The 13,994-nt window shown below is 49.9% G+C and overlaps 1 protein-coding gene across 3 annotated transcripts in view; it reads right to left on the reverse strand.

Annotated features, from left to right (window-relative positions):
* Nucleotides 1–13,994, reverse strand: part of TTF2 (transcription termination factor 2) — a 1,006,608-nt gene that overhangs the window by 326,479 nt on the left and 666,135 nt on the right. For all 3 annotated transcript variants that reach the window (XM_069635774.1, XM_069635772.1, XM_069635773.1), the window contains one exon: nt 7,856–7,947. In XM_069635774.1, the coding sequence (XP_069491875.1) occupies nt 7,856–7,947 (92 nt within the window). The remainder of the gene's footprint in view (nt 1–7,855; nt 7,948–13,994) is intronic.

A 13,994-nucleotide genomic window follows, 5' to 3' on the forward strand; every position in this document is an offset into this window, starting at 1 on the left:
TGGGAATCGTCTCCTGAGAATTCTGGAACTTTTGTTGTTTCTTTTTGCACCTTTCGGAACTTTATGTTGGAACTTTGGAAAAGGGGTGTGGGTGATCTATCCGCAAACATTTTGTTTCCGGGTGGACTGCCAGCAGTGTAACTGCTCGGGCCCCCGTTTTGACCGCTCAAAAAACAGGGGCCAACGCAATTTCTGTACCCTGCTGCCAATGTTATGGAAGCAGGGGACACCCCTGAGGCTGGATATACCGAACATGGGGAGCAAGGGACACCCCTGCTCTTCATGTTCTGGATTTTCTAACCGAAATTGATAGAAAAAATTAGAACTACTGGTAGTGACCCAATTCGGTCAAATTATTGGGATCAATTTGGGTAATACCCGGAAAAGAGCTGCAGACATTTTCCTTTTCACTTCATCTTGAGTTTAGCATGCAAGGGTCAGGTAAGGATTTGGACACAGGACAGAGAACTTTACTTTGGAAACTCTGACACAGACATAGTTTCATAGTATGCAGGGAAACCCCTCCTAGAGTTATGGCAAGATTGGACTTTCTCCAACCCACTTTTTACTAAAAGTATTTGCCGACCACCACAATGCCCTTGTATCTGAGTCTTACGCCTGGTTCCTTAGAGAGAATTAGAAAGACATCTTTCTCATTTCCAATTCATGATTTAGTTATTTTTCCCTCAGTTCCAGCTGTATGCTCCATTTGTAGCTTCATCTCCATAATCCTGGCTTTCTGTCAGTGCTGGACTGGCCCACCGGGACACCGTGACTTTCCCTGGTGGGGTATAGGGCCTCTTATTGCTTGGGAACGAACATCCAGGCAAGCCTGAGCCAGCCTAAGTGGTTTGCTAATCACTGGATGGATGGCTGCAGCATTACTTTCATGCCAGTTACTCACACCTACAGAGCAATGTGAGGGGCACTGCACAGGGGAGGGGTGGCGCATCAACCGCACGTGCCCAGTCTGCTCGTATGATCGCATTTGCATAACATGACATCCGCAGGCTGCGCAGCCCGGGCCATTTGTGCAGGCCCTGCTGCTGCCTGCAGTGCTGAATACTCACTGCTAGACGAGACTGACTGAGCTCAGGTGCGCGCACTGCAATTTCAGGTGTGAATGAATAGGTTTATTTTTGCGAATAAGCTTCATTCAAATCAGAGCTGGCATGTTGTTCAGGTATTTCCGACCAAACCTCTAGTGCCTTGGTGGTGTGGCTGGGCGTGGGTGGCCTAGCTGGTGGTGGTGGAGGGGGTGTGGGGGCGCCATAGATATGTTTATTTTCGCTAATCTTCATTCAGAGCTGGCGTGTTCAGGCGTTTGCATTTCCAAACCTCTTGTGCCTTGGTGTCATGCCCTTCTGTTTTAGCCTATGAATTTGGTGAATTTTACTTTGGCATTTCTCTCATCATGTACATGACACACGTAAAGTAAGTGCAAGTGTGCATGGGAGCAAACTTTCCTTTTGTGAATTGTCGCCTATGTCTGCAGTATGGAGAGTAGCAGGAGCATTAAACCTCTGCCTCCGGAGCACGAAGTGCTGGTGCTTTAAGACATTGCGACTTGCAAAGCACTTCACTGCCCTCCCCTGTTTTCTCTTGTCTGGAGTCCTCCTATTCTCAGTAGATTCCAGTCGGGAATAATGGCATGCCTGGTGTGGCTGGGCCTAACTGGTGGTGGATGTGTGGGAGCTGTGAAGTGGCGCCATGGGCCAAAGGGGAAGAGGACCGGAACAGTGCTTGGAGTTGCAGAGACAAGCAGCCATTCTGAAACTATGCTGCAAACACTGCTTATCGGGATGGGTGCTCTTATGAGAGGAGCAGAAGGGTGGGAAAGGTCACCAGGGCATAGAGAGCGTGCAGTTTTTGGGAGCATGGGTTGGGGAATGGCTGGAAAGTCTACCCTCGCAGAGGGGGTGGATCACCTGCTTGAAGTGGATTGCTGCTAGAGGGGCAGAACTGGTGAGAGGAGCTAACTTGTTGCAGTTGTGGTGTACAGGGAGATGGATTGTTAATAGTATGGAGCTAGAGGAACTTTCAGGGTTATAGCCAAGTGATTGTTTTCAGGTAGGGTTTATTGTGCCAGGGTCAAGGGAGGTTGTATATGTTAAAAAAAAAAAAAAAAGGACATTAAATAATATAATATATTTGCCGCCCTATGTTAAAATGTGCTGCTGTACATGACCTGAGCGCCCGGCCCCTTCTCACTCCTAGAGTCTGCTCTCTCTCCCCAGCCTCGGGAACAGCAGATCTAGAAAAAGTGAAGAGAGGGCGTTCATGAAGGCAGGGAGGGTTCATGGCCGAGAAACTCCAGCACTGGTCTAACAGGCACAAGAAGAGGCTTAGGGGGCTAAATGCAGGGAGGACAACGGTGTGCAAGGGAGATGCTAGTGCAGAGAAGAGAGTGGTATAATTTCAGGAGAAGTGAATTTCAAAACTAGAGATGTGCAGGCTGTAGGTGTTGGGAAGAGAGGTTTGGGAGCATAATCACAACGAAAAGAGATGTTGGGGAGCCATAGGTGTGCAGTGAGAGACAGTGTTATAGGTGTACACATGAGTGCAGCAGGATCAGAAGAATGGGGTGCAGCCAAGAGTAAGAAAGTAGAGGAATATAGAGGTTTGTAGGAATAGGCACACACTGCCAAACACTGATGTGCAGGGAAGAGGCAATAAGGGTAAATAACAGTGGTGCAAAGAGTGATCCAGAGCAGGGCCAGAGTTGTGTGGTGGTAAGAAGAGAATGGTGTCTACATTGCGTGGAAGAGAGCAGTGTGGAGGGGTATTTAAGGGTGCGAATGTATGAAACGAGCAAGAGGTGCAGGGGAAAAGAGTGGTGTATGGCAGAGGCAGAAAGGCAAGCATAGGATTGATTAGTGCAAGTAAAAAAGGGGAGGAGAAAAAGAAGGATGTGGATGGAAAAGCAGAGCAAGGCAACATACCCACAGGTAGAGGCGGACAAGGTGCAGGAGAGTGCCGGGAGACAGTGCATGCTGAGAGGATAGGAGCTGGTAGGAAAAGAGAATAATCTACTGTAATGACATACACAGTCATGTCCAGCAATGTTCACAAACAAGACTACCGGTTCAGTATACCACAGGAGCCTTCAAAATGTTATCAGCTGATCCTGCCAGCCTTGCCGAAACACAAACCAATCCACCCAAGCCAGCCAGGAATTCCTCAAGCAGAGTGTCGGGGGGGGTGGGGGGGACCCAGCCATAGGGGCCAACATACTCCTGGGAAGTCAGCCACCTACCATGCATGGATTTTTGGAGGAGCAGAATCTGGGGACTCATTGGGTGTGTGATGACAGCAGTAGAATCTGAGTCACCGGGCTCAATCCAGCTACCTGTGTCCCCGCAAAACAACAAAATGGGAGGAGCAAGCACTAAATCAATTACAACCAACCTAATATCCCACAACCGCATACCCCTACTCATTTATTTGCCATCAGTGGGCTTTTAGTGTGTATTAGCGTTTCACCAGTGGGGCATAATGTATAGAGTCATATATATTTACATCTAACCAGCACTATCTATTTTAAAACCTGCAAGACACTTTCCTAGCAGCATGAGTGCTAGCATGTCTCCATTCCATTTGGGAGATGCTAGTCCAGTCCTGGTTTTTTTCGTTGCATTCCATGAGCAATTGTCCTAGAATTCCCAATCATGAATCCATAACTATAAAATCAGAGAATGCAAAAATAAAACCAGATTAGCATCTTCAGAATGGATCAGGGAATGTTAGCATCCATGTAGTGGTCTTATTACATCACTACCTACCACCTGCAATAAGAAACTTTCATAAGTACCCTACCGTAATATTTTACAGATCAGATGTGCTAGCTCACTGAGCAGAATACCAGTTGCCACTTTTCAGATTCCTTCATTCTGGACTACCTACCATCACAATTCAATACCGTTAATCAAGAATAAGATATATTTATATATGGAAGGATGTTTAATACATAGCGTGCTGCGAGTACAGAAGACAATATTCTGCTGCAATGTTACTTCACATCTTAAAATAAAGCTACTTGCAAGACCAACATATTTAAACACTTTAAGAATTGGTTTCCAACAGAACAAGCTAAACATTGCTTATTCTTAGTGTGCTCTCCGTGTGTATTCTGCATATTTGCCATTCGTGTGGCAAAGAGTATATGTTTGGGTGAGGTTTGTGTCATGCTTAAGGAATAAGTACTCTCCTCTGCTGCAGATTTTGCTGTGCCTGTTCTTTGTTTGAGGGAAACGTGCAGTGTCCACTATGCCTTATGTGAGGCAAGCTTGCCCTGAGGAGGGCCAATATTGATGTGCCCTAAATGAGTAAATTGTGAATTGTGTTAGCCCATGCTATATCTATGCAAGAGAAGCTTCCACTGCTGTTGCTTGTGCTATGCTGTGTGTTTGACAGAAGCATGCTTGGCTGTTGACCGTGTTGTATGTTAGGGAGAATTCTCTGTTAAGGCTAATTTCTGGATTTTTGGGGTTATTTTTTCTCCTGCTAAGAGTGAAACTCTTTCTCCCACTCTTAGACATGATTTGAGATCTCCTTTGACTTTATAATGTGTTTTATGGGCTATAGGGTCTTTTACTCCATAGGACTTCATGTGTTTTTGGTATGTGTGTTACACAGCACCCTCCGTGCCGTAACACAGGGGTGTCATAGTGACCCCAAACAGACTCTGTACCCTGGGACTGACTACTGTCTCCCAGGGCATGTAAAGTCACCATTGGCTTTAATAGTCCTAAATTGTGAACAGAACCAGTACAAACCATCATATTGTGGGCATACTGGTAGGGGCAATTCTATTGCCCCTGGGTCTGTTGTTCGAGGGGGCACTGTCCAGTCCCCCCCTGAGCGAGTTTTGGCTGGTGGCAGTGGATATTACTTTTTATATTCAACCGCACATATATTCCTATGGGATTTTCCCATTGTTCGAGGCTAATACTTTAACATGGCCTCAAACATACTGGTTTATTTAATATGAATTCACCGGTTGGTATTTTTTGCCAGAAATCGGTTCCAAAATGGCGTTTGTGTTCGCTTCTGTGACTCCAACCCAAGTCGAGCCCTTTGTTCCAGTTTTAGGCGGCCTTCTCCACAAAAGCCTCCAAAAGTGGTGCCACTCTGTCTGGGTACCACAGGGGGTGTGGGAGGGGGTTTAGGCACCCTGGACTGAGTTGCCTCGGCAACTCAAGTCGCACTCTTGTGTGATTGGCCCAGTGGTGAGCCGCCCGGCTCACCACTTAGCATGTTTGAGTGACAGCTAGGACTGATGAATGGGGGTTTTCTGCATAAAAGCAGGGCTTTGGGGACTGGGACTTCAGACGTCGCCACAGGACCAAAGAATTCGAAGAGGGAGAAGCTGAGCAGACCTGCCACGACGACACCACCGGTGGAGCCCTGCTGAACCGACTCACCACTTCTTCCAACGACAGAGGAGATCTTCATCCCGAAGAGTCTTCTTCCTTTGACTGGTGGGGATAACCAGTTTGCCCGCCTTTTCGCCTCCAGGGATCATCTCGTGGCCGCCTTGCCGGTGCCAAGCACCCCGGCAACCTGAATACCACGTTTTTCCACTACCGTGAATAAAAGTGTAGTACCTTTTTACCGGAGAACTCTGCGGCTGGTTTCTTCCCTGGCAGTGCAACGACCTTCAGCTTTCCTCCACGTCGAGATCATCTCTTACTCTGGACGACGCAGCGACTTGCACCCGCTGCCAGGAACAACTGGCCCCGCTGGAGGATTCTCTCCACTTTTAAGGTACTGTGTCCGCCTGGCCTCCCTCGCAACGGTCTGTGTGGGGTGTCTTAAATCCTCAACTTACCACTTGGGTTGGCCCTAGGCTGACTAACTGAACTGTTCTGAGCTGAACTGATTCCTTTTTAAACTCTCTGCAAGACTTTCCAAGCCTTTTAAACTGTGATCTTGGGCGCATTGGTGTTCTACTCTCTCCAAGAGGGAGACTGACCTCTGAACCTTTTGCTCACAAGTAGACTGACTTTCCTACCTTGCTGAGTGCTTCTAAAGTATTGTGTTGTGTGCTGTTCCTAATTTCTGCCTTTTCCCTCCCTTTTTCTTAAACCTATTGGAGTGCCATCTTTAGTTAGGCGCTCACCTCTGTCTGGAAATAAGTGGTGTTAACCAAGACTTGTCTCATAAGGAATAAGGGATGTATATATAATAATAGTGACTGTTTTTTTAACTTACTTATAATAATAGTGCTAGAGTGTTTCTAAGTGTGTCTTTAAATAAATAATTATATACTTGATACCAAAGCTCTGGTCAGTGTTTGCTTGTGCTACTGTATTTTGGTACCTATCTTGTATACTCTAAATACTGTCTAACTCTTCTTGAGAAAAGTCTGGCTGCTCAGCCACAGCTACCAGGTAAATCTGGGTGGTACAGACTTCTACCAATTGGGTTTATTGCCAACACCTGTAGTCTTAAGCCTTTTGCAGAGGTCCCTAAGGGAACTGCACAGGTTTCTGCCTAACATTGTACTAGTTCAATGTGAGTGAATCTTGCACTGCTGCTGCTTATGCTGACCTGTTCTGTCTGTGTTTGTGGGGGATACGCCAAATCCCCTCATAGAAGTGTTGTGCTCAAGCGCTTTACACGCTCCTTTGGCGAAACATGGGGCCACTTTGAAAACCTTTTCTAGGGCCACTTTTGGTTCCCAGTCCAGCCCTGCTTTCTGTTTCTCCAACTCAAGAAGGATTTCAGGAGACGTGGTATGCAGGGATGAGGGCATGGGAGGTAGAGCTGGTGGTGGACTTCTAGCTAGTGCCAAGTCTTCCTCCAATTCAATTTCTTCCTCCTCACCCACGTTTGAAAGCCAATTAATATCAACTTCAACACCCTCACCTAAATCAATGTTTGGTCTGGGTGATACAGGCCTACAATGGGACTTTTGGGAATCAAGTAGCATAAAGATCAAATCACTTGTTGCCTTTTGGGCGGAGGCATTTTTTCTTACACAGTTCTTGAAGTTGTTCAACTTTAAGGATAAGAGCCTCATGCCTAAAATTCTCAATATTACTGAGTTTGTAGGTTTACTGGTACACAAAACGTTCCTGGTGACCAGCCTCAGAGGATGGTTTCCATGAACGTTTGTATTTCCAGTTTGTAGTTTGTGTGTCCAAAACTGCACAATCCTACCGCTGCACCACCACTTGATAGGGTGCTTTACGCAAGTTACTCCATGTGACAGAACTTGGAAAAGCCTATCGTAGGTGGCACGGTTTTAACCCCTTGTGTCCAGCCACTGCCAGTAAACCTTTGGGTAGTTCAGGCTAAACCTAAGGGGTTACAACCCTGTCACCCATGGAAGGCTTTTCCAAGTTATATCACAGACCGTAACGTGTGTAAAACTTTCCAACAACAAGATTGTACCAATAGCAAAGCTTCTGGTGCAGGCTGAGCACTGCTGCGACTCCTGCCAACTACCTACAGTTCGTCAGCTCTGCTTCACAGTAACAGGAAACTTTCCTTCAGGCTTTCGCTCACTGATTGACATTGGGTTTTGACCAAGTTCTAAAAAACCCTATCCAAAAACCAACGAGGGACTCGAGACCTGAACTGTTCCTTCAACATTAACTAGCTACTGCAGACATGGATGCCTACAGAGCCTACCCTTCAAACCTTGACATTCCCTTATTGTGAGTTGCATTTTACATTGTGCCTTTCTTGCCTCATTCCTCACTCATGCGAGTATTGCCATGGTTGCTCTGCCACGGTTGTCCTTTGAAGAGTCGGGCACTATTTGCAAAAGCCTGAAAACAAAAGGTGTAGATGGATTTGCCTTCCTGCACACTAAACATAGGGCCTGTAAAAATCCAAACACACTAACCTGGATCTGGCAAAGAGCACATTGTACACAGATTGCTCATCATCAGAAAGCTTCAACCGATGCACCTCACACCGACGCGGAGGGAGGGACACCTGCAAAAAAGAAGAAAGAATTAGATTAGATCTACTAAACTGTTAAGACTTCAATAATCATGACAATCAGCTGTTAGGTCAAATTCATCTGAAGCAATCCTTCAACGTCCAGTGCCATCCCCCAGCTTTCTACCAGGCACATCCCCCTCTCTACTTCCATCCTGCGAGCAGCACTTCAAAGAGCATGTGAAGAATCAGTGCTGGGTCATCATATTGGGGAGTAAAACAGATTGAACATTTATAGATTGTTCCCCTGACCCCTGCATGTACCACCACCCTTTCATCATACCTCCTACTGCATATCTGAATCATACAGAAGCATCCAAAGGTTTTTTTTTAAGTGTTCAAGAAAAAAGTAAATTTGCAATGGTAATGGATGCCCAAGGTCTACAATGTCCCCCCTTGTTCCAAAACCCTTTTGTATCCCTTTTCCAATGCAGAACAGAAAAGACCATTTCAGTTTTTAAGGGGGAAAGGCAGATAAAAGTGGCTGAGCAGTCTCAATCTGCCTTGCAGGGCTTCTGTAGTCGAAAGGAAAGTGGAGTTTCAGCACTGCAGCAGGGCTTCACCGGGCAAACTAACGGTCCAGGAGTTATCCATCAGATTTGACTAATTACAAGCCAATAAGCCTTGCCTTTTATGCAGGTTTCTCCCATTCATTCCAGCCTAGCTGTCAGTCACCCAGCAGGGGACAGCCAGCCGGCCAATCTAAGAGTGCATTCCGGTCTCCTAGGAGAATAAGCATGGAGTTTCGGGCACCTCTCACTTCCTGCCCCTGCCAGACACTCTGGAGCCAGAGGCGGGCTCCACTTGTGAATCCCGCCAAAGAAAAACAAAGGGACCAAACCTGGTTTGGCATGCAGGGTAAATCTCAAGAAGGACCTTTCCACAGAAAAATGGCAAAAAAAGAAGACCGGGGCCATTTTGACAAAAATGGCACCCAAGGGTGCTTTACTGCAGCTGTGAACGCAGCCCGCAGTAAGGAACAAGTTACTTACCTGTAAACTGTTCTCCAGCATGGGTCTGGCGTGGATTCACATGCTCATGAATATTCCCTGTAGTCAGGCTGGGAATCCTCGGTAAAGAAAAAATAAGTTTCAGTTTCGTTTCTGAACTGTCTTTCTCCTAATAACCAATCACTGGTCTCAGGGTCATACTGCCCCCAGCCAACGACTGCCCTCTGTATAAGCCCCTCCTCTGGCAGCCATCTTCAGATTTAGTAGCACGGAAAGTGGCAGTAGGACCAAGAGAAGAGCCGCAGAGGGGTAGGAGGGAGGGTTCGCATGTGAATCCATGCCAGAGCCATGCAGGCGATAAACAGTTACAGGTAAGTAACTTGTTCCTTCTCCAGCATGGATTCACATGCTCATGAATACAAGAATACATAGCCGTACACATGCACAACCACGGGAGGTGGCAAGGGTCAACATTAAGCATTTAATCAACTTAACATTAAGCATCTCTTACCTCCTCACCAGGCCCACCTTCAGGCGAAAAGGTTGCGCAGCACTGCCTGGCCGAGTCTGGACTCCTCTTTACTTTAATACATTTATATAGCGCAGCCATGAACCTGAAGGCGTGAGGGCACTACAAGACACCGACAATGAGTAATAAATAGAAGAGTCCGAGATGCAGAGCCGGTACAGAGAAGAGAAATTAAAGCTGTCTAAGGATCAATTAGTTGAATAAATATGTCTTTAAGCTCTTCATAACAATTCAAGAGAATCAATGGATCTTATATTTAGAGGAAGAGCATTCCAGACCCTAGGTCCGTTGAAGACTAAGGCTGAATTAGCTGCTCTGACAGTGTGGCATATTGGTTCAGCCAAAGAATGCTGATTGTTTCACCTTAGTGTTCGCACATGGTTTTTTGTGGATAGCAGCTGTTGTAGGTATCTAAGCATGTTTCCTAATCTGCACTTATGTATAATGGTCAGAGTTCGGAATAGCAATCTGGAAGTCACTGGCATTCCTTCCTGGAATCCCGGTCGACGCAGTAGAATCTCGTGAAGGTGTGCGTCGACCTCCCCGTAGCAGCCCTGCAGATGTCCAGCAGGGGCACGCCAGACAGGACCGCTGTGGTAGCAGCGATCGCTCAGATCGAATGGGGACTCGAACGGCCGGGCAAGGGTCGGTTTGCCAACCGGTGACATTGCATGATGCAGCCGGAAAGTCATCTGGAAATGGAAGCCTTCGAGAGGGCCTACCCTTGATTCACAGGTCCAAAGTTCACAAACAGCTGTGATGTCTTCCGCAGGCTCTTCGTGCGGTCCACGTAGAACTTCAGCGCTCTAGCCTCATCTAGCGAGTGGAAAGTCCTCTTGGCCAGCGACGAAGGAGACAGGAAGAAAACAGGTAACACCAAGGGCTCGTTGAGAGAACGGCTAACAGCACCGTGGGCATGAAGGAGGGGTGCGTCCTCAGCACTACCCTCGTTTCGTGGAATGTCAGGTATGGAGGTTTACCGGAGAGGGGCTGGATCTCTCCCACTGTTCGTGCGGAGGTGATGGCCACAAGAAACGCTGTCTTCCACGACAGGAACTTCAACGTTGCCGAATGCAGAGGCTCTAATGGCGGCCCCATAAGCCTGGTCAGCACCACGTTGAGGTCCCACGCCGGGGCCAGGGCCAGGGCCTTCACCGGCGGGAGCGATCGGAACAGTCCTTTCATGAACTCCTTCACCAGGCGATGGGACCCTAGAGAGGAGCGCCCCGGAGTTCTGGTGTAGCGGGAGATAGCTGCCAGATGGATCTTGATGGAGGCATGAGCCAGCCCCGTCTTGGCCAGCGACAGCAAGTATGGCAGCAAGTATGGCAGCACTCGAGGGGCCGTAATCCGCAGAGGGTTAATCTGTGTGCGGCACCAGACAGAAAACCTCTTCCATTTGTGTCCATAGCACTTGAGAGTAGAGGACACCCTGGCCTTTGCAAGCACCTCCTTGCAGTCCGCCGGGATATCGTACCCTCCGAACTCTAGTGCTGCAGGAGCCAGGCCCGCTGGTTCAGCGACCCCAGGTCGTGGTGGAGGATGGCGCCTCCTTCTCTGGCGAGAAGATCCGCGTCCGTCGACAGTTTGACTGAGGGGGGGAGGGTGGGTGATGGGGGAAACGCTGACATGTCCAGACGGTCCGGGAACCAAATCTGCCTTGATCATCCTGCATCGGGACCGTCTGAGTTGACTGATGAGTCGCAGTAGCAACAGCAGGAACTAATACAGGAACAGGCTGTCCCAAGGGAATGAGAAGGCATCGCCTATGCTCCCCGGCTGGAGAAACCTGCTGGGGAACCCCCGGCCCTTGGCGTTTGTCGCCCTCGCGAATAGGTCGATCTGGGGATTGCCCCATCGTCGGAATAAGAGATCCTCTTGATCCTGCCGCAGCTCCCACTCGTGGCACGAGCGCAGCTCCCTGCTGAGTGAGTCTGTGATGGTGTTCTTTATTCCTGCCAGATGGAAGGGTACCAGAAACATCCCTTGGGCGACGGCCCAGTGCCACAGATCCTGCCCTTCCTTGGATCGGGCTGGGGATCTTGTGCCCCACTGCTTCCGGATGTAGAACATTGTGGTGGTGTTGTCGGTGAAGAACCTCACCACCTTGCCTTGAGGGACGGAAGGAATGACCTGAGGGCCCAGAACACGGCTCGGAGCTCCAGGACATTGATGTGTAGTGACCTCTCCTCCGGGAGCCGAAGGCCTCTTGCATGAAGATCCGCGGTGTGCGCTCCCCATCCCTCCAGGGAGGCATCCGTCAGTTTCCTGATGTGCCGGGGTCTGGAAGTCCACACCCGCCGCAAGATCCGGTGGTGAGGCACCCGCGCGCATCGCTTGGCGGAAAGTCTCGTTGAGTGATATCCTGTCTTCGAAACTGCCCGCCACCTGCATCCAATGGGCGTCGAGGAACTCTTGCAGTGTACAGGCGGACGAGGTAGATGCACGAGGACATCATGCCGAGTAGGGACTTGATGGACCTCACCCTGACCGTGTCCATGGTCGACAGCCTTTTTACCTTGCCCAGGATGGCCTTCGTCCTTTCCTAAGACTGTGAACAGGGCGACTTGTGATGGTACCAAGTGGGATTTCGCGAAGTTGATCGAGAATCTCAGATCCGTGAGCAGTTGGACGGTCTTCGCTGTGTGATCAACAGCGAGTTCCCTTGACTTTGCTCGGATGAGCCAATCGTAGGTAGGGGTAGACGTGGAACCCCTGCAGGCGCAACCAGGCCGCCACTTTTGCCAGACACTTGGTGAACACCCTGGGTGCCGACTTCAATCCAAAGGGAAGGGCCTTGAACTGATAGTGCTGTCCCTGGACCATGAATCATAGGATTTTGCAATGTCCCTTTAGAATGGGGATGTGGAAGTAGGCATCCTACAAGTCCGGCGACGATAGGAAATCGCCTTCCTCCAGCTGTCCTAGCACGTGCTGGAGGGTGACCATCCGGAATTTCTGAGACTTGATGTACTTGTTTAGATGACGAAGGTCCAGGATGGGTCGCCAACTGCCGGTCTTCTTCCGGACAAGGAAGTACCGCGAGTACACTCGGAGCCCCGGAGAATTTTTGGGACAAGTTCTATGGCTCCCTTTCTTAGCATCGTTCGTGCCTCCAGAAGTAGTTGTGGGATGTGGTTTTCCTTCCTGGCCACAGGTGGTATGCAGGGACACCTCTGAAATTCCAGGGTGTGCCCGCGGGCCAGGGCATCCAGCACCCAACGGTCGGTGGAGATGGACTCCCACACGCTGATGAATTTCGCCAGCCGGCCGCCCACCGGGGTACTCGGGTGGGGGCCCCGGCCACAGCCGGTTTAGTCCTGTTTCGTCGCAGACTTGCCACCTTGGCGACGACGTGATCCTCCCGTCTTGCCGCGTCCTCTGTAGGCTTCCTGAGAAGCGGGCTGCTTGGCGGTACAAGGAACCGGCGCTGAATCCTTTGGAGGCACCTTGCTTGCCTCTGGAGTTGCGAAAGGATGGCTGTCGTTGTTGAACACCACCCAAGGCCCGAACCATCTCGGGGTCTGCCTTGATGACCAGCAGTGACTCGTCCACTGTCTTGCCGAACAGGTTGTTTCTGTCGAAGGGCATGTCCAGAACCCTAGTCTGCACATCCTGGCGTAAGTCGGTGGCCTTAAGCCAAACGCACCGGCGAAGGCAAACTGTTGCCCATCTGACGAAAGCCGGTGTCAGCGATGTCCGTGGCCACCATAATGGCGTGGCCCGAAACCACCTCGCCTTCCTGTAGGATTTCTAGAGCCTCAGCCCTCTTGTCGTCCGAGAGGAAGTCCAGCAGGGGATCGATCTTGAACCACAGCTCCCTGTTGCAGCGTGCCACGATCACGAGATGACCCTTCGTCCCGTGGCGTCCAGCATCTTCCCCTCGCCGTCCAGCGGGGATGTTGAAGTTGAAGCAGTCGCCCCCGCAGCTTTCTTCTTGGCCGCCGCAGAGACCACTGAATCCGGGGACGGCTGTGCCCTGAGGCACATAGGGGCAGAGTCCGGGACCCGGTACTTCTTCTCATACCGGTCTCTTAGCAGGGGCCGTGGACGGGTTCTTGAAGAGCACCAGCCCCTCATCCCAGATGTCATCCAGTAACGGGCCTGCGAGAACAGTCTTCCTCTTGGCCTCCCGCCGTTGGTAGAGGAAACCCTTCTGTTCTTCGGGGCAAAGCTGGAAGAGCTCAGATGCCCTGGCGATCATGGCGTGGAAGGAGCCAATTTCATCGGGGGTGAGGGTGGAGGGGCGAGAGGGTGGTGATGGGAGGTCCATTCCGTCATCACCACCGTCGTTGTCCGTCCCAGTCGTCTCCATTCGCATCTCATCCCTCGGTGGAGGGGAAGGAAGTGAAGGCTGAGAAGGCGGTGAAGGCGGTGAAGGCTGGAAAGGAGGAGGGGGGTGGATTCGCCTCCGCTTGCTCGGTGGGCTTCCCGACAGTCCAGGCTCTGCTGGATCGTCCACTGGGTGTAAGGGCAGCCTTGTCCTTTTCTCTGTACACAAGGCCTGAACAGCCATTAAGATCGCTCCTGAGTGGTCTTGTGGCATAAGCACCGGTTGCGAC

This window comes from Ambystoma mexicanum, chromosome 7p (genome assembly GCF_040938575.1).
Source record: "Ambystoma mexicanum isolate Mex_15411 chromosome 7p, UKY_AmexF1_1, whole genome shotgun sequence".
Taxonomy (NCBI): Eukaryota; Metazoa; Chordata; class Amphibia; order Caudata; family Ambystomatidae; genus Ambystoma; species Ambystoma mexicanum.